Below are 23,633 nucleotides of genomic sequence, written 5' to 3'. Positions count from 1 at the left end.
AACCTTCAGTCTCCACTTAGCCTGTTAACAATTTCTTTCTCTTCTGGATGAGCCATGATATTGGCACACACTTGAGTAGCCAAATGCCTTACTCCTGGTCCTAATATGTATGTTTGTATGCTTTTGATACATTTTATGAAGATTGTGTCCTTCTCCTGCATCTTATTTCTTTGTTTGCTTGTTTGTTTACTTGTCTTCCTACAGTTATGGATCTATTGCAGGCACATTTAGCAATGAGAAGAAGATTATTGAAGTTCCAATTCCTTTTGGTGGAACAGAGAGAGAATATCCATTTTATTCCAAATTAATGGATTTAAAACTGATGCTTACGAAGGTGTTTGGAGGTCAATTAAATGAAAATGACAATCCACCAATAACTTCCACTCCAACTATTACCATTCCTAAAACATACAATCTGCAAATTCCTTTAATTAAAAGGTTGCAATTTTCCACCAACATGAACAGTAATTACTACAATTGCTCCTCTAAGTTCACGGCTGAATACAATTCAAAGAAAGACAGAAGGAAATATTCTACTAAAGTAGATATTCATGCAGTCTCAGCATTTGATTTTCTGTCCTATCATCTCACAGGTAAGAAATTTCTTCATGAATCCTTTTAAAATAATTGAATCATTGGGCTGTATCTTCATGAAAGCAATACAAATTAACCTACGTCCTTTTAGATGCTATGCAATAGTAGGATGTTCTGGCAGTCAGACAACTAATTGGTGTCCAGAAAGCTTTCTGCTCGTGTTAGCATCCCAAGCAAGGAAGTGTCTGTTGCTGAAAATTGCAGCCAAACACAGGCCACCGGCTCGAACACATGGCAGTGCCATTGAGGAGGCCCTAGCTGCTGTTGATGACAACAACTCAGCTTCTCAGGATGTAGGAGTGACCCCAGAACAGGAGAGTGTCATTGTTTGGGAGAACATGCTCTTGTAGCATGGAAATTGCAGAGAGATGGGGCCATTGGAATTAGAAGCAGAGGTCAGGGGCTGGTTCTCTGCACTCACCCTTCCTGACCCATGCTCAGTTTCTGCACAGATTAATATCAATAGATTAGATTAGATTCCCTACAGTGTGGAAACAGGCCCTTCGGCCCAACCAGTCCACACCGACCCTCCGAAGAGTAACCCACCCAGACCTATTTCTCTCTGACTAATGCACCTAACACTATGGGCAATTTATCATGGCCAATTCACCTATTCTGCACATCTTTGGATTGTGGGAGGAAACCAGAGCATCCAGAGGAAACTCACATGACACGGGGAGAAAGTGCAAACTCCACACAGTCGATCAAAGCGGGAATCGAACCCGGTCACTGGTGCCGCGAGACAGCAGTGCTAACCATCGAGCCACCATGCCACCGTTTTATTGGCCTATGTGCAGTATAGTGTAAAAGCCATCTCCTACCACCCCATCTCCCTGACTCCCCACCTCCCTGACTCCTCAACCGATGCCCTACCTATACAGGATTACCACTTTATCCTGGAGTGGTAATAATTGCAGCTCAGGCAGGTATAAGTCCTTAAATGGTCATTATTTGACATGAGTTTTGGTCTGTGGAGGTGGGACTATTGCAGAGTTCTGATAAGCCCACTGTCTTATATAATAAAGTCCCTTTAGACCTGCTGTCTGTATTTGGAATATTCCAGCCTTTGTCTTTTATCTATGGATTTCTGATACTTATTGTTTAAGAGTATTTAATTTCCATTATACAATATATTTTAGAAGAGTTCATCTGAAGTTATAAATCTGATATTTAAACCGATGGCATTCTATTCTGTGGGACATGCATGATTCTTAACTCTAACTTAAACAGCAATGACATTTTAAGAAGTAAGACAAAAACTATTACAAAAAATTACCCTCAAGCATTTAAAATAGATACTGGAAACCTTATGTTATGCAAATGAAAACAAAATGTTATAGGTGATTATAATTAGCAATTCGGCTTTGTTTTAAATTGTTATTTTTGTGCAAACTTATTTTTACTTAGTACCAAATTAGAGCTTTTACATTTAACAAACTTCCACAGCTATAAATGCTACTGCTTTGATGTATTTCATTACTGCACTCAATATACTATATGCATAACAAATATATCCTTTACCACAGGTGAAACACTTTTAAATCAACAGACCAAGGACACGTTTACTCTCAATGTTGCTTCTAAATTTCAACACAAACTACTAGAGTCTCAAATCAAGTTCAATCTTATGAATCAGACGAAAACTGAAATGAACTATGAATGGGATGCAGTCAGTAACTTAGGAATAGAAGCCTCTTTGCATTCATCATTGAAGGTTGCAAATGAATATTCACTTGTAAAGATAGAAGGAACAGCAAATGGAGTTTTAAATATCTCTTCATATGACTCTACCTGGACTTACAGAATGTCGCAAATGATTGATAGGAATACTGCTGAATTTAGTGGCGATTCTGCTTCAAACTTTAATTCAGCATTGATTCAAGTTAACAACAAGATGGTTAATAGCTACAAAAACAATATTTTCAAGTTTGAATCAACCACTGATGGATCATGCTTACATTTGAAAAATGTCATAGGAGTAACAGCAAGCACTGAGAAATTTGAACTGATCTGTAATACTTCAAGTCATTCCGATAATGGGGACGTCAGCAGTAAGATAAAATTGACTTACGATATTGCAGAGCTTAAGATGGAGAACAATCTGATAGCTGAATTGTTTGGTGTTTCCTTAAAAACAGAAGATGAACTTACTTATGTTAATGATCAACTTTATCTCTTGTTGAAAACAGAAGGAAAATACAACCAGATGGCTGCAACCAACAGCCTGAGTCTTTCAGTATTTGAAAAGCATGTTGTAGCTGAACATAAATGGAATGCCCAATATTATGCCAAGATGTTCCACAACAGCTTGATTGGTACCTTTAATAAGGACGGTCTTGAAGTAAAGTCCAATACTGGCTTCCCTGGTGTAACAAACGTAGGAATTCTGAAAATTGCTAACAGTGGTTTATCAACTGAAGTGTACTCAAGTATGGAAATATATTCTTTCATTGTGAAGCAAAAATTCAAAACAATCATTAATCAAGATGGAGCTGTCATGACCATTGGTATCAATGATCAAACAAATAATTTAATTAACTTGAATATTGAAGGAAAAGCAAAAAGTACTGGAATAAATGCCAACAGTTTTTATTCAAGTGTTACTTGGGAAACTAATGCAACAAATAGCATTGATCTCCAATTTAACAAAGAGAACGGGTTGATACTCCATACAAAAACAGAGGCATTTTTCAAAGAAGCTCAATTTAACCATGTACATCACCTTGTTATTGGTTCTTGGGCATTAGCTGCAGTGGACACAGTTGAGGCTGGCAGCTCTTCAGATTCTAGTATCAAATACCAGCAAAGATCTGTATTGCGCATGCAACCTTTCATAGCTTCAATCAGTTTTGATAACAGATTCAACTATCAACAGTTAATTGCTTCTCACAATATGCAACTTTCACTTGAACCTTTAAAGTTTGAATTTCAGGGTGAATTGACGGGATCACAGGATGAAAATCATGTGGATCATAGGTACATTTTGAAATGTGCTGATTGGAAGGCTTTATTAAGTGCAAACACAACTGGAAAATTGGAATCTATGAAAATTAACCAGATGCTGAATTTGGAAATTAATGGATTTTCTGCAAAATTCTTAAGTGATGCATTATTCAAAGCAGGAGCACTACAGTTTCACAATAAGGTACTCTCTACAGCTATACCATTTGTGTTCGCATTTGAAGCTGATACCTCTGCTAAAGGACTTATTAATGTCTGGGGCTTCCACAATGGAGAGCTTAGCAACAAGGTCCAAATGAAGGCTGAGCCATTAGCACTTGCACTTCATCATAACTTTAAAGGAACTTCTGAGCATAAAGTGCCGGATCAAAGATTGCTAAAGTCCCTTCTCGAAAGCAATTTAAATGTTTTGTTCATTCCAACTGAGCAGACAAGCAAGTGGTCACTAAAGAGTCGGTTAAACAATAATACTTACGTGCAAACAATTGACGCCTACAATAATCCAGAAAAAATTGGGATAGATATTGCAAATGCTGCGGAGGTTGACTTTAGTTTTCTAGTCCCCTTGAAGGAGGTTTATTTCCTTCCCTTTGACATACCAAATTCCGTTGACCAAAGTGAGCTTCAGAAATTTCAAATTTCAGGCAATTTGAATTATGACAAAAATGGGAATGTTCATGTTATTAACTTACCATTCTTGAAAAACCTGCCCCTTCACCTTAAGTCATTTCTGAAAAGCATTCAGAATCACTTGAAGGAAATTAAAGTGAGTCAATTTGTCCAGCAGTGCAAGAAAGGATTAGGCCAAATGAATGATTTCATTAAGGATGTGAATTTAAACATCACGTTTAATGATGCAAGAGATAGATTATTAACATTGGTAACAGAGAATCAATTAGTTGAACGCTTTCAGTTTGTTCTAATGGAGTTTCACAACAGTACATTTACCACACTGTATGAAGTTATTTCATATCTGAAAGAATGTGACAAAACTGAATTGAAGAAGGCTGCTGAAAATGTCATAAATCTAATTGTAAAGATGCTGCAACAAATAACCAAAACATCTGACCGTGCCATCAACACAATTCTGCAATTTCTCCAGAAAATTGACCTGAAAACTCTAAAAAATGACATTGCTGATTGGATTCAGGAATTTGATGCAAATTATCAAATTAAAGCTCAGCTTCAAGATATGTTACAAGAACTACAAATGCAAATTCAGAATATTACTTTTCAGGAAATCACTAATGAGTTAAGAAAGCTAATTAATTTTAATGCAATCATTGAAAAATTAGAACAATATCTGAATGCATATAATCATGAGACAAAGAAGATAATTGAGAATATGCATAAGGGGCTTTCCTGGCTGGTGGAGCACTATGAAATTGATGATAAAATTAGCAGCATTAATGTTGAGATACAGAAAGTAATCACTGCATATAAAATTGACTTCTTAGCTCAGAATGTTTTAAATGAAACAATGAACCTCATTAAAACACTGAAAGTAAAGAACACAATACAAGGAGTTATTACCACTCTTAAAAAGATTCCTGTGAAATCACACATTGACACAGCAGTTCAGTACATTGATAAAGCAATTGAACAGATAGAATTATATGATTACCAAGCATTAGTTGACAAGGTTAATGAGTTCTTCACCACTATTATTACTTACTTAAGGCAGTTTGATTATAATGATTTTGTTAGTCAAATCAATGCCCAGATCCAAAATATAATCAATACAATCAAGGATAAAATGGAGGAGGTAGAACTATCACAGAACGTTAAGGCATTAAATAAGAGTATACAGGAAATTCAGTTGATATTCATGAATTACGCTGTGCAACTGAAACAGAAAAACTTGAATGAATTAATCAACCCATTGACAGATGTGCTCAGAAGTATAGCTCTACCACTTCGCAGTTTTGTGGAAGCTATATATGGAGACAGAATTGAGAAACTCTTTGATCAGATGAATAGAATGAATATTAGAGAGGAACTACAAAGAGTTTGGGGTATTGCTGTGGACTATTGGAATGTATTTATTGTTCACCTCTCAAATACATATGATGAAACAGTGAAGGAAATTAGCAATTTTGCAGAAAAGTACAAATTTACAGAAATAGTGGACCAAGTCTTACAATATCTGGAAGAAGGTTTTACTGTTCCAGAACTGGACATAGGTTTCATGTCTTTGCCTCAGTTTGAAATAAGCATTCGCGCTTTCAGAATGGCAGAGTTTGATACTCCATCATTTACAGTGCCTCTTACAAATCTAAGAATTCAATCCTATCATATCAACTTAAAGGACTTGCATAACATCAACATTACTGCTAAAATTACTATACCATCATTTGTTATCTTGGATTTAGTAACTGTCCCTGATTTCACAATTGATTTTGAAAAGATGAAGAATCTTACTGTCACCTTCATAAAAAATGTCTGGAATTTTGATTTCTCCATTGGAGAATTCAATATGTTTTCAGACTTAAGTTTCCTAAATATCACCTTGCCAGATGTGAAATTTCCTGAAATAGATTTCAGTGCATTGTACATGCCAGATATAAAAATTCTAAAACTAGATTTGGACAACTTCATGTTAGATGACATTAAGATTCCAGAATTCCAACTTCCTCATATTCCTTATGAAGTATCAGTTCCTGCATTTGGGAAACTCACCGGAACATTTACTATTAACTGTCCCATCTATGGACTTCATACAAGCGTTGGCATTCACAACACTACAGTTGTTCAAAACAGCCCCAAAGTTCTGGCTTTTATCACGGCAAAGAGCAAGTCAAGTATCAACATCTTATCCTTTGACTTTGAAGCAAATGCCCAACTGTCATCTCCTGAGCAAACTCAGTTGGAACTCAGTGAAAGGATAACACTTCACCACAGTGCTATCAATGTTGCTCACATGGGTGATCTTACTTTCACAAGACCCTCTGTGATTTCAACAGCAAGGACAAATATAACAATTACTACTGAAGCCTACAATGCAGAACTAATAAATACTTTAAAAGGAACTAAAATGGAGACACATTATAAACACAAGCTCACTATTCCACGGCAACCATTCTCAAGCAGAGTTTCTCTACGTAACATTGTTCAAACCTCTGTTGATGAAACAAATGCAGCCCTGTCTGTCACAACGTTTGGGAATGGAAAATTGAATTTTCAGAACTTCTCCGATGAAGGAACACACAAAAGTGAACTGAAGTTAAATTTGAATGCAGTTGCTCTAGTAATGACATTCTTGGGTGACACCAACACCAAATACGTAACACTGAAAGAAAACTTCAAGACTGAGATCTTTTCTTCATTTAATGCCAAATTCAATTTGAATGCAGAAACAAATTTGGATCGCTTTGTTCGTTGTGTCATCAATGCAAATGGTAAAGCAGATCTAGCAATGTTAAAGATGGAATTGGTGGGATCTCACAGATCTGAACTTAATGGTTTGGCAATAGGTCCAGTGGAAAATTCATTTCACTTCACAGCAGAACCATTTGCAATTGACTTTAGAGCAAAGAATAATGCCAATGTAAAGCTTTCTTTCCCTTTCACACTCACTGGCAAGATAGAATACATGAATAACTATGCACTGACACTGAATCCTAATGAACAGCAATTCTCATGGCAAGTAAATTCTTCATTCAATCAATACAGATATACGCATGACATTTTTGTAGGTAATAGTGAGGAAAGTATCAATATTCATCTTAGACTGAATGGTGATGCAAGTCTTGATTTCCTAGCTTTACCTGTTTCCATCCCTGTTTGTTCATTACTTCCTTGTACCACCCGCAAACCTCCTGTTGTTACCTTTTCATTATGGGAACAAACTGGACTGAAGTCCTTCTTGAAAACAACCGAACAGTCAATTAGTTTAAGCATAAAGACTGAATACAAAAAGAACAAAGACTTTCATAATTTCAAGCTAAACATGAAGCCAGTTTATAATCAGATTAACGATTATCTTCTATTCTTTGATGCAAGATTTGAACAGGCAAGAAACAGAAGCTTGAACTTACTAGAGAAAGCAGTGTCTGGTAGATTGCAAGGAAATCCTTCAGGTAAAATGCTTCATATACCAGGGTATACCATACCAGGACTGAAGATTGAAGTATCCCCCTATAGACTAGAAATCCCAACATTCAGATTTGTTACTGCTAGAACTATTACAACGTCTATATTTAAACTTCCCATCATCAACTTTATTATGCCTTCATACACTTTTGTCATACCATCTCCTGAGTTAACATTAGAACATATACCTCAAAGTTTATATACATTGACATTTCCAAAGATCAAAATGCCTCGTGTACAAGATACCATCAAGATTCCTGCTATGGGCAATTTGACTTCTGATTTCTCACTCAAATCAAGTCTAGTGACTCTGAACGCTCATGTTGAACTTTTCAACCAGACAGACATAACTGCTCGCTATAGTGTCTCATCTTCATCAACCTTCACTTCAAACTTCAAAGTAGAAGGGACAACAAGCATGGCAAGACGGCGAGGTCTGAAACTAGCAACAACTATTTCTGTTGATCATGACATTATTCGTGGAAACCATAACAACACCATAAATTTAACAAAGAGGAATGTTCAAGGTTCAGTAAGTACTTTCGTATCAATTAAACATGACACTCTTGATCTTACCTTCAAACATGAACTGAAAGGAAAAGCAAAGTCAAAGCCTAACCTGCTATCAAAGATGTCTCTTGACTACAGACTGTCCATGCCTTTGAAAATTAATGTTCAAGGAAATGCATCCCATTCTGTTACCTTAGCAGACATTACGTCTTCCTTGAATTTAGAAACTTCAACTAATGCACATATTGAAGCAACTGTGCAATCGAAAAACAATTTTTCTGGCAGCTTGAACAGTGGCTCAAGTATTTATCTTGATTCAAATAATATTCATTCCAATGTAAAACTTGAATTAGGTTCATCCATTGATACTGCTTCTGGCAATTCTTGGAAGATTGCAACAAATGAAAACTTTACTATGGAAGCATCCACAGCTCATCTTATTGCCGTCTTGGATCATTCTGCTGATAATTTCATAAAATATGTACCAACAGTCAACACAAATGGCCATCAAAAATCTAAAATTACATTAGAATTATCATTCTGGAGTTTGGCTGCTGAGTTGCAAAGTGAGATTTATCAACTCAATAATGGATTGCATCTGGCAGATATACAACATGATGTGGCTGTAACTGTCGAACCAACGACCCAAGAAGTGAAATGGAATAATAATGGTCACCTCTTTTCAGTAGCTTTCAGTGATAAAGTGGAAATGTTAAACAATGAAGAAAAAATGCATCTTGGCATGACTGGTTCCCTACAGGGATATTTGGATTTTTTGAAAGAAATTGAGCTTCCAATATATGAAAAGAGTTTGTGGGACATACTGAAATTTGACTTGACTACTAGCGAAGAGAAGCAACAATACTTAAATGTATCTGCATCGGTGGACCTTATGAAGAACGAAAACTACTTAATTATCCCTTTGCCAGTGCAGGTAGTAGCCGATGGTCTAAAGATAAATATTCCTGAGATTACCCTTCGTGTTCCCGATGCAATCAAAAATGCACCAGAAATGATTGCCAATAATCTATTTCTACAGATGGAAAAAAATCACATTCCTAATGAAGTTGAGGTTCCAGAAATCAAAATACCCCTGATAAACATTATTGTGCCATCCTACAAGTTTCAGCTTTCAGAACTAAAACTGCCCAGAGTAATCATCACTCCCCAATTTACAGTCCCATACACTACCCTTCAGGTACCATCATACACCATTAATTTGACAAATATTGTTATCCCGTCAGACATAAATGTTCATCCATTTGACATATTATTGCCACATTTGATTGCAGTTAACATATCTAATGTGAACCTTCATTCAGCTTATACTGAACTTAAGCAGTACCTTACTGTCTCAAAATTCAAAATCACAATTTCTCAGTTCACTCTACCAAAGTCCTTTGGAAATTACCTGGATCTGGACCTTATTACAAAGCAAATTGCAGACTTTGAGCTACCAACAATAACAATCCCAGCAAAAACAGTGGAGATTCCAGCACTGAAGTCAGCACTACCTCTAGCACTTGTTCTACCATCATTCAAGTCTTTCACTGGAAAAGTCAACGTTTTGTCTCCGATATATAATACGTCATGGACTACAACTGTGAAATCAGATCAAAATAAAGCAGATATCTTAACTGCGTTAGTGGAAGCAACATCCAGTTCCACATTACGGTTTCTGGAATATGACTTAAGTGGTAAGTGTAAAGATGTCATTTTTTTTCTAGAAATTTAAATATTTAATTATTGACCCGAGAAACTATGCTTTGATCTTGATGTCTTTTTCTGTATAGTTTGTTATTTTTTATTGTTAGTTCGTGGGTTAAATTAAAACAATACAAATATGCAGTCTTTTACAATTATGGAAGATATTTATAATAATTTATTTTGCTTATTTAAATTATTAACGTGATTGAGTTTAAAATATAAATATAAGATTCAATGCACTTTTTGAAGAATAATTTTACTATAATATGGAATAGATAGCACCTTGCATGTATTTTGAAAGATTTTTTTCTCACTTTTTACAGCAAACATAACTTTACGTAATATCAACAATACCTACAATCTTCTTGAAACGTATGCATTATCCCATCCTGACTTAAGTGTTGACTGGCAACAGAATTGGATTTTTGATTATTTTGGGTAAGATGTCTATTTTAATTAACATTTTGCATGATAAGTTGCCTGACAGTGTAAATTTGCATCATTACAAGAAAATGTCCTTAATTGTTTGGTGAACCAAGCCTCTGGTAGAAGTTAAAAACAAAGTCTTATCTCCAGATGCTCATTTGAATGACAACCAATAACAACTTGAAGTGTCAGTTACCTAAAAAGAATTCCCAGCTATGTAGGAAGGAGTTATATGTAAAGTCATATCACCAGTTTCAACATATTCAAAACAAAAGTTTTATTTCCATGTTTAGTGCAGAACATTACAGATGTAGAAAGGAACTAAAATGGATTGTTAATTGATTAGTTGCCCATTTTACTGCCCTCCACATAGATTGTGGTTTAAAGGAAAACCAAATAGGTTCTATTACAAGGGCTCAATGTCTCCAGCAGAAACAGGAAGTTCTGATTTGGTGCATCAAGTACTAATATTTTAGATTGAACAATTATATTAAGATTTACTTTAGTCATAATTGAAATGGAAACAGCAGTTTAGGGTTCAGGAAATGCAATAGTGCATGTTTTTGCTGACCTGAAACAAATTAGTTGAACTATGAATTATTCTCTTGTCTGTAACTTCTTCTTTTATTCTCACCCTATATAGCTATGTCCGAGCTTACCTTTGCATTTGCAATTATAAAACCATTCGGTTTTAAGATAACATTTGGTCCTGATCTGGTATCTGCACACCAATATATTGAATTGTGGTTTATTTGAACTTCTCTTAGTTCTGCCTATTAATGGATTAATGGACGTTTTGCTCTTCACCCAACAGGCATAGTCAGTCATGTGTCATTTACAAATTTCAGCTTCTGCAAATTGTGTTCTGCCAATGCATAAATATAAAACAAGTTTTTTTTTGTGCCTTCAAACATGAATTATGATGCTGCATCACTAGACAGTAAATAATATATATATATATATATATATTTAATTTTCTTGATTAGACTAGCAAGTTATCTGAAAATAGATGTCAAGAGCCCAACGTTCACAGACCTGAGCATTTGGATGTGGCAGAATAATGGTAGAATTTCTTCATCAGTCTCCTCTCCATCTACTGGATTCTTAGGAATGATAATCGAGAAGAAAATGCCAAATGTTCTGTATGCAAAGCTATATGTCCATAAACCAGTAAGTGACTGCATTCTTATGTATGCAATATATGAAGTAAATGCCTTAAATCAAAACTTGGAACTTACACATCTTAATGTTTCCATTCACAGCCCTTGCACAGAATAATAGAAAATAGGAATGAAAGTAAGTCCTTTGGTTCCTTGAGCCTGGGATCCCTTGAGTGGTGTGACTGACGTATGATGAGATGTGGAATTGGCTAGGAATATATATATGTTGCAGTTCAGAACAATGAGGGAATTATTTTGGAAACTTATAAAATTCCAACAGCACTAAACAAGGTAGATGCAGGAAGGATGGCCCTACTGTGGGGAGTCCTGAATCAGAGGTCACAGTCTAAGTATATAGGTCTGAAATGAGACATTTCTGCACCCAGCCTGTGGAAATCATTACCATTGGAAGCAGTCAAGGCCAAATTCAAGAAGGATTTGGATATAGTACATGGGATTAAAGGGATCAAAGGACATCGGGGGAAAGTGGGAACTTGCTATTGAGTTGGATGATCATATTGAACAGTAAAGCAGGCACAAAGGAGCTAATGGCCTAATCCTGTTCCCATTTTCTATGTTTCTGTGTGCACTCTCTGTCATTCAACATGATCACGTCTGATCTTCTACCACAACACCATTTTCCCACATATCCCCACATCCCTTACTTTCTTGAATATCTAGAAATCTATCAATCTCTGTCTTGAATATATTTAGTGAATGCATTCTGGTAAGGAGTTCCAAAGGTTCACCAGCCTCTGAGTGAAGACATCACAGATCCTCAGTTCTACTCTTATTCTGAATGCAATATACAACATAAAATTTAAATGTACAATTGACAACAGTGAATGTTTCGGAGGAACTATTGAATTGTCTGGATCTATCATTTCTCAGGTATTTTAATCCTTTAAGCCTATACGTAGATTTTCCATTCAATATAAATGATTTTCTTTTCACAGAAATCTTCTGACTTAGTTATTTTGGATAGTAAAGTCTCACTTGAGAACCCTGAAAATATTCAAGTGGAGTTCAACTGGAGTAATAATATTACCACAGATATGGCGAATGGCTTAAAGGACAGAATACCCAAGATGATTCAAGCCATCTATAATTGTGTAAACAAGTATCACACAGAGCATCTCGGAATAGAAATGAGTGCTGTCTCCTCAAAAGCTAAAGACATGATGAAACAGAATGTCGATAAAGTATACAGAAAAGCAATCAATGGCCTTAAGGAGTTAGATGGTCACCTCCAGTCTACTGTTGATCGTATTTCTTCAGAATATCAGTCGCTGAAAGAAACAACAAATACATTTTACAAAGGAGCAGCAGCCAAAGTAACAAATGTAGACATTGAGCAAGAGGTCGCCACATTACTGGACATGATTTCAAATTTAACAAAAGAGTATCAGACTAAGTTGCAGGACTTAATTAGTGAAGCAATTAAGTTTCTAAAATACACTAAATTACAACTGCCTGGACTTGGCAGTCAGTTTACAGGACAAGAGCTTTACAATAAGTCCATAGATCAGGCAACACAATTTATGAACAAATTCAATAACTTTATCAAAGTAGATCTTAGAAATGCAGTCAAATACGTGAAACGGTTTGAGATGAGATTCCCTTCTAATGATACAATTGTGAAAGTTTCAGAAATACTTTCTCTCATAGAAACGTTTCTTAAAGAAGTTGAAATGAACATGCTTGAACTTTTAAGTATCATGAATAATCTTGACATTGAACAATATCTAAACAGCATTACACAGGCAGACTTAGTGACTATGAACTTCAACTCTGTGAAAGCACAAGTAATCCAGTTATACAATGAAACCGTGAATTTTCCATATGCAGATCAGTTGCAATCAAATGCAGATCACTTGAAAGAATACCTTCTAAAGCTTGTTGAAGAAAACGAAGTCTTCCTTCCAGAAAAGATTCGGGAAGCAGGATTTCACATGGTGCCATTTTTTGATGAATATATTCCTCAATCCTTGTTTAACTATACAGAAAAGTACAAAGAAATTGAAGATAAGTTAATCGAGTGGTTGAACAGAATAATGAAGTATATAAAAGATGAAGGTCCAAGAATAATTGATACCAGTGTTAGACATATCAGTAGTTTGAAGCATGAAGTTACAAAATTCATGGCAAATTCTACAGTATTTTTCAATGACTATTTCAAGGTTAAGCAGGCTTACTTTCAAGAAATTAGTGAAAAAGTAATTCCTAACTATTTTCAAGCAGCCAAAAATGTTCTGGGTGATGTGTTTACAGAGATCAAGAATAACACAGTTAGCTATAAAAGGACAATCAAAACTAAATTAGATGAAGCTATTGTTTACTTAAATGGAAGCTATGAAAATGCAATTGCTCAAGCAAAATACACAGTTGATTGGTTTATTGAAAACTGGAACCAATTTACTGAATACCTATTTAGGTTTTTGGAACAGATTGCAAACAAACTGACTGATGAAATGAAGTCATACGTGCAAATGCAACCTGAACAGCTTATAATTAATGTTCCAAACCATCTTAACTGGAAATCATTTGATGATATGCCACAATTGAAAGAAGGAACATTGAACCAGTTAAATGTAACAACTACCAAAGAACGGCAGGCTTTTCAAAGAACATGGGAACGTGTTATGGGGAACTATCAGAAAGATAAAAAGATGCTGAAGGGAAAAACAACAAAGAGCAACAAATCGACATTTTAAAATTTGTCTGAATATTTAAAGTTGTTGTGAATCAAACAATGTAACATGAATAATGTACATGCTTGTGAATGAACAATGAACAATCACATGTTATTTCAACTTTCTAATGAAAATAAACATAAACTTCTTAATGGCTTAGTAAGTTCTTCATTTTCATGATTTGGAGATGCCGGTATTGGACTGGGGTGGACAAAGTTAAAAATCACAGAACACCAGGTTATAGTCCAACAGGTTTATTTGGAGGCACTAGCTTTCAGGGCACCGCTCCTTCATCAGGTAGTTGTGGAGCAGAATCATAAGATTCGTGTCGTAGGTTTCTGCTCCACAACCACCTGATGAAAAAGCAGCACTTCAAAAGCTAGTGCCTCCAAATATAACCTGGTATTGTGTGATTTTTAACTTCATTTTCATGTCTGTTAACAAAACAAAACTGAAATATCTCCACATAGGCCGGTATCCTGTCACCCTATATTCACAGGTGGAGAGTCCTTGACACTGGTCCAGCTCCCTCAGAGCCAGCTCTCAGAGTGAACAGAACCTCTAACTCTCCATTGGGCCGTCTGTGAGCCAACACTACCTTGAATTTATAGGGAGGCATCACATCTCAGCACAAGACCTCACTTGGGACCATAGTGTGCCAACACCTTGGATGATGATAGCTGCTTCTCCACTTCCATAAAGGCTACATATTGGCTATAAGACCATTTCCAATGGTGACCCTTTGTCAATGGCAGATGGAAGGGTGCGAGGATGGAGGCCAGGTTATATATGGACTTTTTCTAAGAAAAAGTGAGGACTGCAGATGCTGGAGATCAGAGCTGAAAATGTGTTGCTGGAAAAACGCAGCAGGTCAGGCAGCATCCAAGGAGCAGGAGAATCGGCGTTTCGGGCATAAGCCCTTCTTCAGAATTCCTGAAGAAGGGCTCATGCCCGAAACGTCGATTCTCCTGCTCCTTGGATGCTGCCTGACCTGCTGCGCTTTTCCAGCAACACAGTTTCAGCTGCTGAAATACTTATGCATGCATTGATGTGCTTTTGAATAGTGTACTGATATTGAGATGGAATTTTAATTCAGGAATAAGATTGGAAATTTGAGAGTGTATCACACTGAAAATGGGACATGTTTTAGTGCAACAGCACTACTAGGTAGAGAATATTGTGGAGAATATAATGTTATAGAAATGTATAATAATAGTCATATACAGACCTGAATTAATTGGAGAGATGGGGCTGGTTATGCACTCCACACCCATTTTCCTTGGTTTTCGAAGACATTGGGTTTGGGCACCTAAATTCCGGCTGGTACTATGTCAGCTACTTCATTGTTAACATGCTTCAGCTCAACTAAATAGATGATTGGACAGTCATTGAGCTGTCCATCAGCCTTTAAGTGGCCAGTTGATTTTAGCCACCGTAGGAGGAGACCTATGCTAGTTAGGATTCCTTCCAGACCTGGCTGCAAAGACCACCTCCTTTAGAACCAAGTGACCATTTAACCAGATATTTATTTGGGGTTGTTCTGAGTTGGATGTCACTAAGCAATGTAACAGTTCCAATCCAGATGGTGGTGAGCTTTTCAAGGTGTGCACTCTCCTGGATGTTGGCCAATGAGTTTCCTTACTCAATTAAAGCCTCATAGGACTCTTTTGCTGTCTCAAGTCTGCATACTGGCAGCAACTACAATGGCCTGCTGGCCCAGATCCTGAAGAATATTTTAACCTGGTGGTCAGGGCTTTGTTTTGGGGTCTTGCTGTGGGCTGATCTAGAGTCCGTCTCTTCAGGATGTAAAACCATAAGACATAAGAGCAGAAATTAGGCCATTCAGCCCATTAAGTCTGCTCCACTATTCAACCATGTCTTGCATGAGGCTACATAATTTCCTTCACTCAAGTAGTGCTCTCCAACCTCAGTTGACCTGGCGAGGTTTATCTGTTTCCATCAGAATACCCAGTAACTGATATGCTCCACTAGCCACATTTTCTAATGATCATGTCAGTTTGAAGTCCAATTGGGCTTTAGCTAGTTGGCGCTTATGAATAGTTACATCATTAATCCCACATATCAAGCTATGTCTCAGCATCACATTAAAGGTTAAACCAAAATCACACACCTCTGCCAGCCACCTTAACCTCATCAAAAGTCCAAAAACGGCTTCCCCTTGTTCTCAAACTGCCAAGTAAAACTGATAGTGTCTCAGAATTGGAGGAGGCTTTGGTTAATATTCCTTAACTAAATCCATCAACGCTTGAAAGATTTTAGTATCTAGTGCCCCTGGAAACGTTAGACTCACAATGACTGTTGTGACCAAATTTCTTCAGAAATGTATTTTTTTTTCCTCATCTCCACTGAAATAGCTCCACAGAGGCTAATATCCTGTTACCAAGTCACCCTTCATTTACACATGCTTAGTACTCAACACTGATCCAGCTCTCTCAGAGCCAGCTCTCAGAGTGAACAGAACCTCTGACACTCCTCTTTGTATCTGTCAGCCAGGGCTCCCTGATTGGACCAGGTTGATAGCCCCAGTCAGGGAACTCATATTATAAGACCATACAACAAAAGAACAGAAATTAGATCATTTGGCCCATCAAGTCATTCCTGCCATTCAATCATGGCTGATAAGTTTCTCAACCCCATTATCCCACTTTCTCCCTGTAACCTATGATACCTTTAACAAGAGCTATCTTTCTCAGTCTTAAATATGCCCAATGACCTGGCCTCCACAGCCTTCTGTGGCAGTGAATTCCATAGATTTGCCACCCTCTGACTGAAAAGAATTCTCCTTATCCTTGTTCTATAGGGTCTTCTCTTTACTCTAAGGTTCTGCCCTCAGGTCCTTATCTTTCCTACCAATGAAAACATCTTCTAACATCCACTCTGTCCAGGCCATGCAGTATTCTGTAAGCTTCAATGAGATCCCCCTTCATCTTCTAAACTCCATTGAGTGTCGACCCATAGTCTTCAAATGCTTGAGGCCCATCTGGCTAACTTCAGTATAATCATTACAGAAACAAATAAGTAATTACAAATATTCAGGATATAATCAATAAACAGAAGGGTTAGTTTGAAGGATTTGGCCAGTTTTAGCTGTATAGCTTCACTTTAACTTAAGTTGCAATAAACAAAAAAAAATTTTGTCAGATGTTTCTGGAACTGAGAACCATATATGGAACAGGTGGATTGGATTCAGTTATGGTGTGTGCTATGTTTCCGAACCATCTAAATCTTAAATCATCTGAGATAGGTGCCCATGCATCCAAATCATGTGATCAAGTGTCAGTGCTGAGCTTAAGTCCTCAACAAAACTGGGTGCAAATAAAATTTGGGCTTCAAGGGCATTCATCATCCTTTGGGTGTTTCTATAAAATGGCATCCATCCCTGCTCCTGAGGTGGGGTGTCCCACTTGTACCATAAGGGCTGTAGGCTCTCAACCCCTTCACATACATACTCAGACCCTTGGAATTCTGATAAGGTTCAAAACACCAGGAGCCAACTGGCAGCAATCTTGCTCCATCATAAATAAACCTCATCGGCCCCAAGGTAATGTCGGCCAAGAATCGAAACTGTTGGTCACAGTGCAATCAGGATCATGCTCCCTGTTTATTTCATTATAATTATATCTCTGCAACATGTATGTGTGCATACCCATTTCAATTATAAGTAAGCAAGTTTGTGATTGCATTTGTTATGTTCTGAACTGACGAACTCTTTAAATTCGTCTAGTTCCAGAAAGTTTTGATGTGTTTCCTATTAGTTTGAATTGTCCAAATTATTCAAATACTATTTTTCCTGTGACCTTTGACTGCTTGGATGTAAAGTCCTATGATCAGGACTCGGGTGCTTTATTTTAACATTTATCTTATAGGTTGTAAAGATGCAAACCTTATTTTAACAGGAAGACTACATAACGCTTGCTGTGTTGTTGCTGAAAGACCACATAGAAATGAGTGATGCCTCTGCCTCCAGCACACACACACATACAGTTCAATTACAGAGGCTGCATCAGTTTTCAGCAGGTAACAATGTCCACAAAGTCAAGAACTTCCTTTGTCGATTTATTTTGTGTTGACAGCGTAATGCAGTGCCCGGGTATGCTGCTGAAATGCTCCCAAAAAATTACCTGCTGTTGAAAAACCTTACATCGAATCAATACCATTATCTTCAACTGCCAGTTCTGTGTACAGCGTGGAGATCAAATGGTTGCTGTCCACAAGTAACTAACAACGAACTCCCATTATTGTTCAATTCACACCAGTGAGCAACCTTCCACAAAGCCACAGCCCTATGCGTGTTCTGCAGACTAGACCCTTGCTTTCCAGGCCAAGGGACATCAGGGCATTGAGAAACACTCACTGGAGGTTTATGCTCTCTGGAAACCTCTGGACACTTTGATCAGATGCTGCAAGACTGTTGTTTCACCTTTACATCTGATCAATTTCAAGGCTAGGAAAGAGCTTCCATGTTCATTTCTTTAGATGCCTGCTCATCCACAAGCCTAAGCAGGAAGGCATTGGCATCCCTCTTACAATAACTATCAACAAAACCTCCAAAGCACAAGGTCAAAAACAGGATTCCATCGCAAACAGAAACTGGTGACTGCCAGATGAGGCAGTTGAGCCAACAGACTGCCTCACTCGTCCTGGTTTGGCCAACAGCAATGCACTGCTGCTGAACCTGGCACAGGAACTGACACATAAACATTATACGTATCCATCTTCAAGTGGTCTGGAGCGTTGAGACCAAAGCCGCTCAACTACCAGCACACACTGAAATTCCATGATTCCACAAAAACCTTGTTTCTCAAAGAACCTGCCCTTCCTTGTGCTAGTTTTCTGTTGTAGCCACAACACCATAATTCTAGCTAGCTACTTGTGTCTGAACACTCACCTGACTTATTTACTATACCTTGTACGTTCACGTAAATATACTGTAACCTCGGATTAGAATATTTGAATTTTTTCCTTATCCCACCTCCATCTATTAACTTACTATTCTCTGTTCGTTAACCATCTGTCTCTCCCAGTATTTTAAGCCCCTCAATATTCCTCTATGATTCTCTCCGTTTCCACAATCCTGTCAATTTAGGTTAAATTGGGAGTAAATGGTTTAGTGGCATTGTCACTGGATTGTTAATCCAGTAACACAGGTAATTTTTGGGGGAGTTAGGCTTGAAGCCCACTATGGCAGATGGTGGAATTTTAATTCAATAAGAATATGGAGTTAAAAGTCCAATGCTGAAAATGAAACCATGGTCAGGAAAAATACTAATCGTGCTCACTCATGTCCTTTAGGGATGGAAACTGCCATCCTTACCTGGTCTGGTCTACATGTGACTCCAGATCCACAAGCAATGTGTGTGACTCTTAATTGACCTCTGGGCAATTAGGGATGGGCAATGGATGTTAGTCTAGACAGCGACGCCCACATCTTGAGAATGATTTCTTTTTAAATTCCCATCAAATTGCATTGGCCTCCTGCTGGGTGGTTTGTTCAGTTGGCTGGATGGCATGCTTGCATTACAAAGTGCTGCTAACAGTGTGGGTTCAATTCCCACACTGTCTGAGGTTACCATGAAGGACTCCCCTTCCCCATCTCTCCTCTTACTTGAGGTGCAGTGACCCTTAGGTTCAATCAGTGTCAGTTACCTCACTCTCATTAGGGCTATGGTGACTTTCCCTTTAGTTAAATGTCCACAAGAATTTCAGTCCTGACTCTATTCAGGTGCAAAGTATAAGAAGAATAACCATAGATATAAATATGTAACGTAAAGTTATAGCTTGGAATGGAAAATACTTTTATACATTTTTAACACGTTTGTTAATCCAAATTGTCTTGTCAGTACAACTATCCATCTATACATTATAATACACTAGCATATCATAATATTTTCACATATACCTATTCACAACATCTCTTAATGGTGTGGTGTTCTATCACTTTTCAAAAATGGGGGAGAGTTCCTCTGGAGGAATAAGGTAGATCCAGAACTGCAAGGAATTTCCATCTACATTTGTTCCATGAGCTCATTATTGTAAACACAATTAGATAATGGAGAGTGTGAACGCATTCAAGGTCATGGGGAGAGAAGACTCAACTGTAAGAATACCAAAAACACCGAAAATAATATTAACAGAATAAGAAGGGCAGAAATGACAAGACCTGGTCAACTTCACATGGCTCATAAATCCAGCTTGCAGCTGATGGTAAGAAGGAAAGCTGTTGAATCTTGCTTTCTGACTATGAGCATTTCTCTACTTGGTGTGTTTTCATCCTTTTGCTTTCTTCATTAAAGGTTGGAAGAAGTCACATTTCTCTAATATGTGGCCCAATGAATCATTTTTCATATTCACCAGCCCTGCCTGTACATGTCAGAAGATGTTTGTTTTGTTTTGTGCACACATGCTTCTCTTCAACAGCCTTTACCACGCTGCACCTGCAAACTTATTCACAAGCAGTTTCTGTAACTGATAGAATTAATTCTGTATTTGGTCTCAAAACAATATCTTCATTGCTACTGCATCACAGAAGCATCACAGAGAGATTTATAGAAACATATAAAATTATGAAGGGAATTGATAAAATAGAAATAAATAGGATGTTTCCACTAGTGGGTGAAACTAGGATAAGAGGGCATGCCCTCAAGATTAGACAAAACAGGTTTTGAACTAACTGAGAAGGACCTTCTTCACCCAGAGGGTTGTTAATCTATGGAATTCCTTGCCCAGGGAAGTAGTTGACGCTACTTCAGTAATCGCTTTTAAAGCTAACATAGATACATTTTTGAAAAAATAAAGGAATTAAGGGATAGGGTGAAAATGTGGGTGAGTGGAGCTGAGACCATGTAAAGATCAGCCGTGATGTTATTGCGGGATGGAGCAGGCTCGAAGGGCCATGGCCTACACCTGCTCCTAGTCTTATGTTCTTATGTAACAAACTTGTAGGCCTGGGACTGATTACTGGTCTTGGGCAAGACCAAAAGGGACCACTGCAAACGTTTGAGAAGCTACTTCCACTTATGCATGTTCAAGAAAATTATCTAAGGTAGGGACTTAATATGATTATTAAAAAGAGAGGCTTTATTCTGATTGTCATGCTATTTGTGCGTTTTGGAAGGGCACCATTGACTAACCTCTGAAAAGCAAACAATGATGACTTCAAGATATCTTAAACAAAAAGAAACAGAAATTTCTGGCCACACTCAGCAGGTCAGGCAGCATTGATGGAGAGAAAGTAGAGTTAATGTTTCACATTCAGTGAGCCTTCACTAAAACCGTTCAGAGAGTCATCGAGTCATACAGCACGGAAACAGACCCTTCGGTCCAACAATCCATGCAGAACATAATCCCAAACTAAACTGGTCCCACCAACCTGCTCCTGATTCATATCCCTCCAACCTTTCCTATTCATGTATCCATCCAAATGGCATTAAAATGTTGCATTTGTATCTGCATCCACCACTTCCTCAGGAAGTTCATTCCACACGTGAACTACCCTCTACGTAAAAAAATTGCCTCTTTTGTCTTTTTTTAAATGTCTCTCCTCTCATCTTAAAAATGTGTCCCCTCATCTTGAAATCACCCATCCTAGGGAAAAGTCATCTACCATCAACTCTGCCTGTACCCCTCATTATTTTATAAACTACTACCAGGTCACCTCTCGACCTCCTATGCTCCTAGTGAAAAAATCCCAGCCTATTCCAGCCTTTCTTTATGACTCAAACCTTATCTTAGCTGAGTGGATTTTCAGATCAAGCTGAACATGTTTTGAACTCTCTGTGGAGCAAAGCTACATGAACTGGGAATTCCTGTGTAATGTTTGTCATCTACTAGAAGAGAATCGAAAGGTCCGATCATCAGTTTGCAGTAAAAGTTCAGGGGACTCAACTTGTTCTCTGGGGTAAAATTTCAGTGGAGTGCACAGATAATGTTGCTTCCTCCTTTTTTTTAATGTACTCAGGTCACTATTATCCTTTTTAACAGTCCAAATTTCAGAAGAATATAAATAGTTGGTTCAGTGGACGCAAGGCAAAAGCAAAATGTGTTAGAAATCATAGAATCCCGACAGTGTAGAAACAGACCATTAGATCCAACAAGTCCACACTGACCCACCGAAGAATATCCCACCTAGCCCCATTCCCCTTTTACTCTACATTTACCCCTGATTTGCCTGCACATCCTAAAATGGGCGATTTTAGCATGGCCAATTCACCTAGTCAGCACATCTTTGGGAGGAAACTGGAACACCCGGTTTTGCTTTTATCATATTGCTAGACCCCTCAGGCTGCAGGTTGTAATGATGGCTTACTTGAGGATCAATGAACTCAAGTGGATAGAATTGCCTCTTACATAAATTGTGAGAGATGTTGCTTAATCAAGTATCCATGTTTCAGTGTTGGTTCTTAGTCTCTGTGAGTTTGCATATCAACTGATACGGAAGCCAAAAGAGAAAATGCTGGAAGATCTCAGCAGGTCTGGCAACATCTGTAAGGAGAGAAACGAGCTGACGTTTCGAGTCTAACTGACCCTTTGTCAAAGCTAAAAATGGGGAGAAATCGGGAGGTATTTATACCAGGCTGAGAGAAGGTGAGTCATGCCTCCAGAAGCAAAGGTAGCAATAAAGAGGTGGTAATGGCAGTGCATAGAGAGATTATAGGGAGATTAGGAGCTGTGAGTGACCAAGGCTGAAGCCAGTGCTATGTGACAAAACATGGGGGATGGGTGAAGCAGAGGCAAAAAGGAAAACGGGGAGAAGGGTAGCAAAGGGGGAAGAGGAGAGGAAAAAGGTGATGAGAGAGTGGGGAGCAAGGGAAAGAGAGACATTTGAGAATTAAGAGGTACAGAACAGTGAAAAAATATATATAAAAAAGGAAATAAAATAAATGAAATAAAATTACAAAGCAGAATGAAAACAGAGGGGTTGAGATGGGATAATCATCGAAAGTTGTTGTATTCAATGTTGAGACCGGTAGGCTGTAACGTGCCTAGTCGGAAGATGAGATGCTGTTCCTCCAGTTTGCATTGAGCTTCACTGGAACATTGCAGCCGGCCAAGGACAGACATGTGGGTATGGGAGCAGGATTGTGTGTTGATGTGGCAAGCCACAGGAAGGTCCAGGACCTGACTGCATACAGACCAAAGGTGCTCAGCAAAGCAATCACCCAGTTGGCACTTTGTGTCTCCGATATAGAGGAGACCACATTGGGAGCAACGAATGCAATAGACCAAATTGAAAGAGGTACAAGTGAAACGCTGCTTAATCTGAAATGAGTGTCTGGGGCCTTGGATGGTGAGCATGGAAGAGGTAAAGGGGCAGATGTTGCACCTTCTGTGATTGAATGGAAGGTGCCGTGTGCGATGGGAGAGGTGTTAGGTGTGATGGGAAGGTGCCATGTGTGATGGGAGAGGTGATAGGTGTGATGGGAAGGTGCCATGTGGGATGGGAGAGGTGTTAGGTGGGATGGGAAGGTGC

General features: G+C 38.0%; 1 protein-coding gene across 1 annotated transcript in view; it reads left to right on the top strand.

Moving 5' to 3' along the window:
• Nucleotides 1-14,295, top strand: part of apoba (apolipoprotein Ba) — a 66,730-nt gene extending 52,435 nt beyond the window's left edge. The window contains exons 25-29 of the mRNA XM_043676695.1: nucleotides 205-593; nucleotides 2,121-9,854; nucleotides 10,188-10,302; nucleotides 11,277-11,460; nucleotides 12,407-14,295. Coding sequence (XP_043532630.1) covers nucleotides 205-593; nucleotides 2,121-9,854; nucleotides 10,188-10,302; nucleotides 11,277-11,460; nucleotides 12,407-14,164 — 10,180 coding nt within the window. The 3' untranslated portion in view covers nucleotides 14,165-14,295. The remainder of the gene's footprint in view (nucleotides 1-204; nucleotides 594-2,120; nucleotides 9,855-10,187; nucleotides 10,303-11,276; nucleotides 11,461-12,406) is intronic.
• The last annotated feature ends 9,338 nt before the right edge of the window (nucleotides 14,296-23,633 follow it).

The sequence above is a fragment of the Chiloscyllium plagiosum genome, chromosome 3, assembly GCF_004010195.1.
Source record: "Chiloscyllium plagiosum isolate BGI_BamShark_2017 chromosome 3, ASM401019v2, whole genome shotgun sequence".
Classification (NCBI taxonomy): domain Eukaryota; kingdom Metazoa; phylum Chordata; class Chondrichthyes; order Orectolobiformes; family Hemiscylliidae; genus Chiloscyllium; species Chiloscyllium plagiosum.
This window is presented reverse-complemented; position numbering and strand designations above follow the sequence as displayed.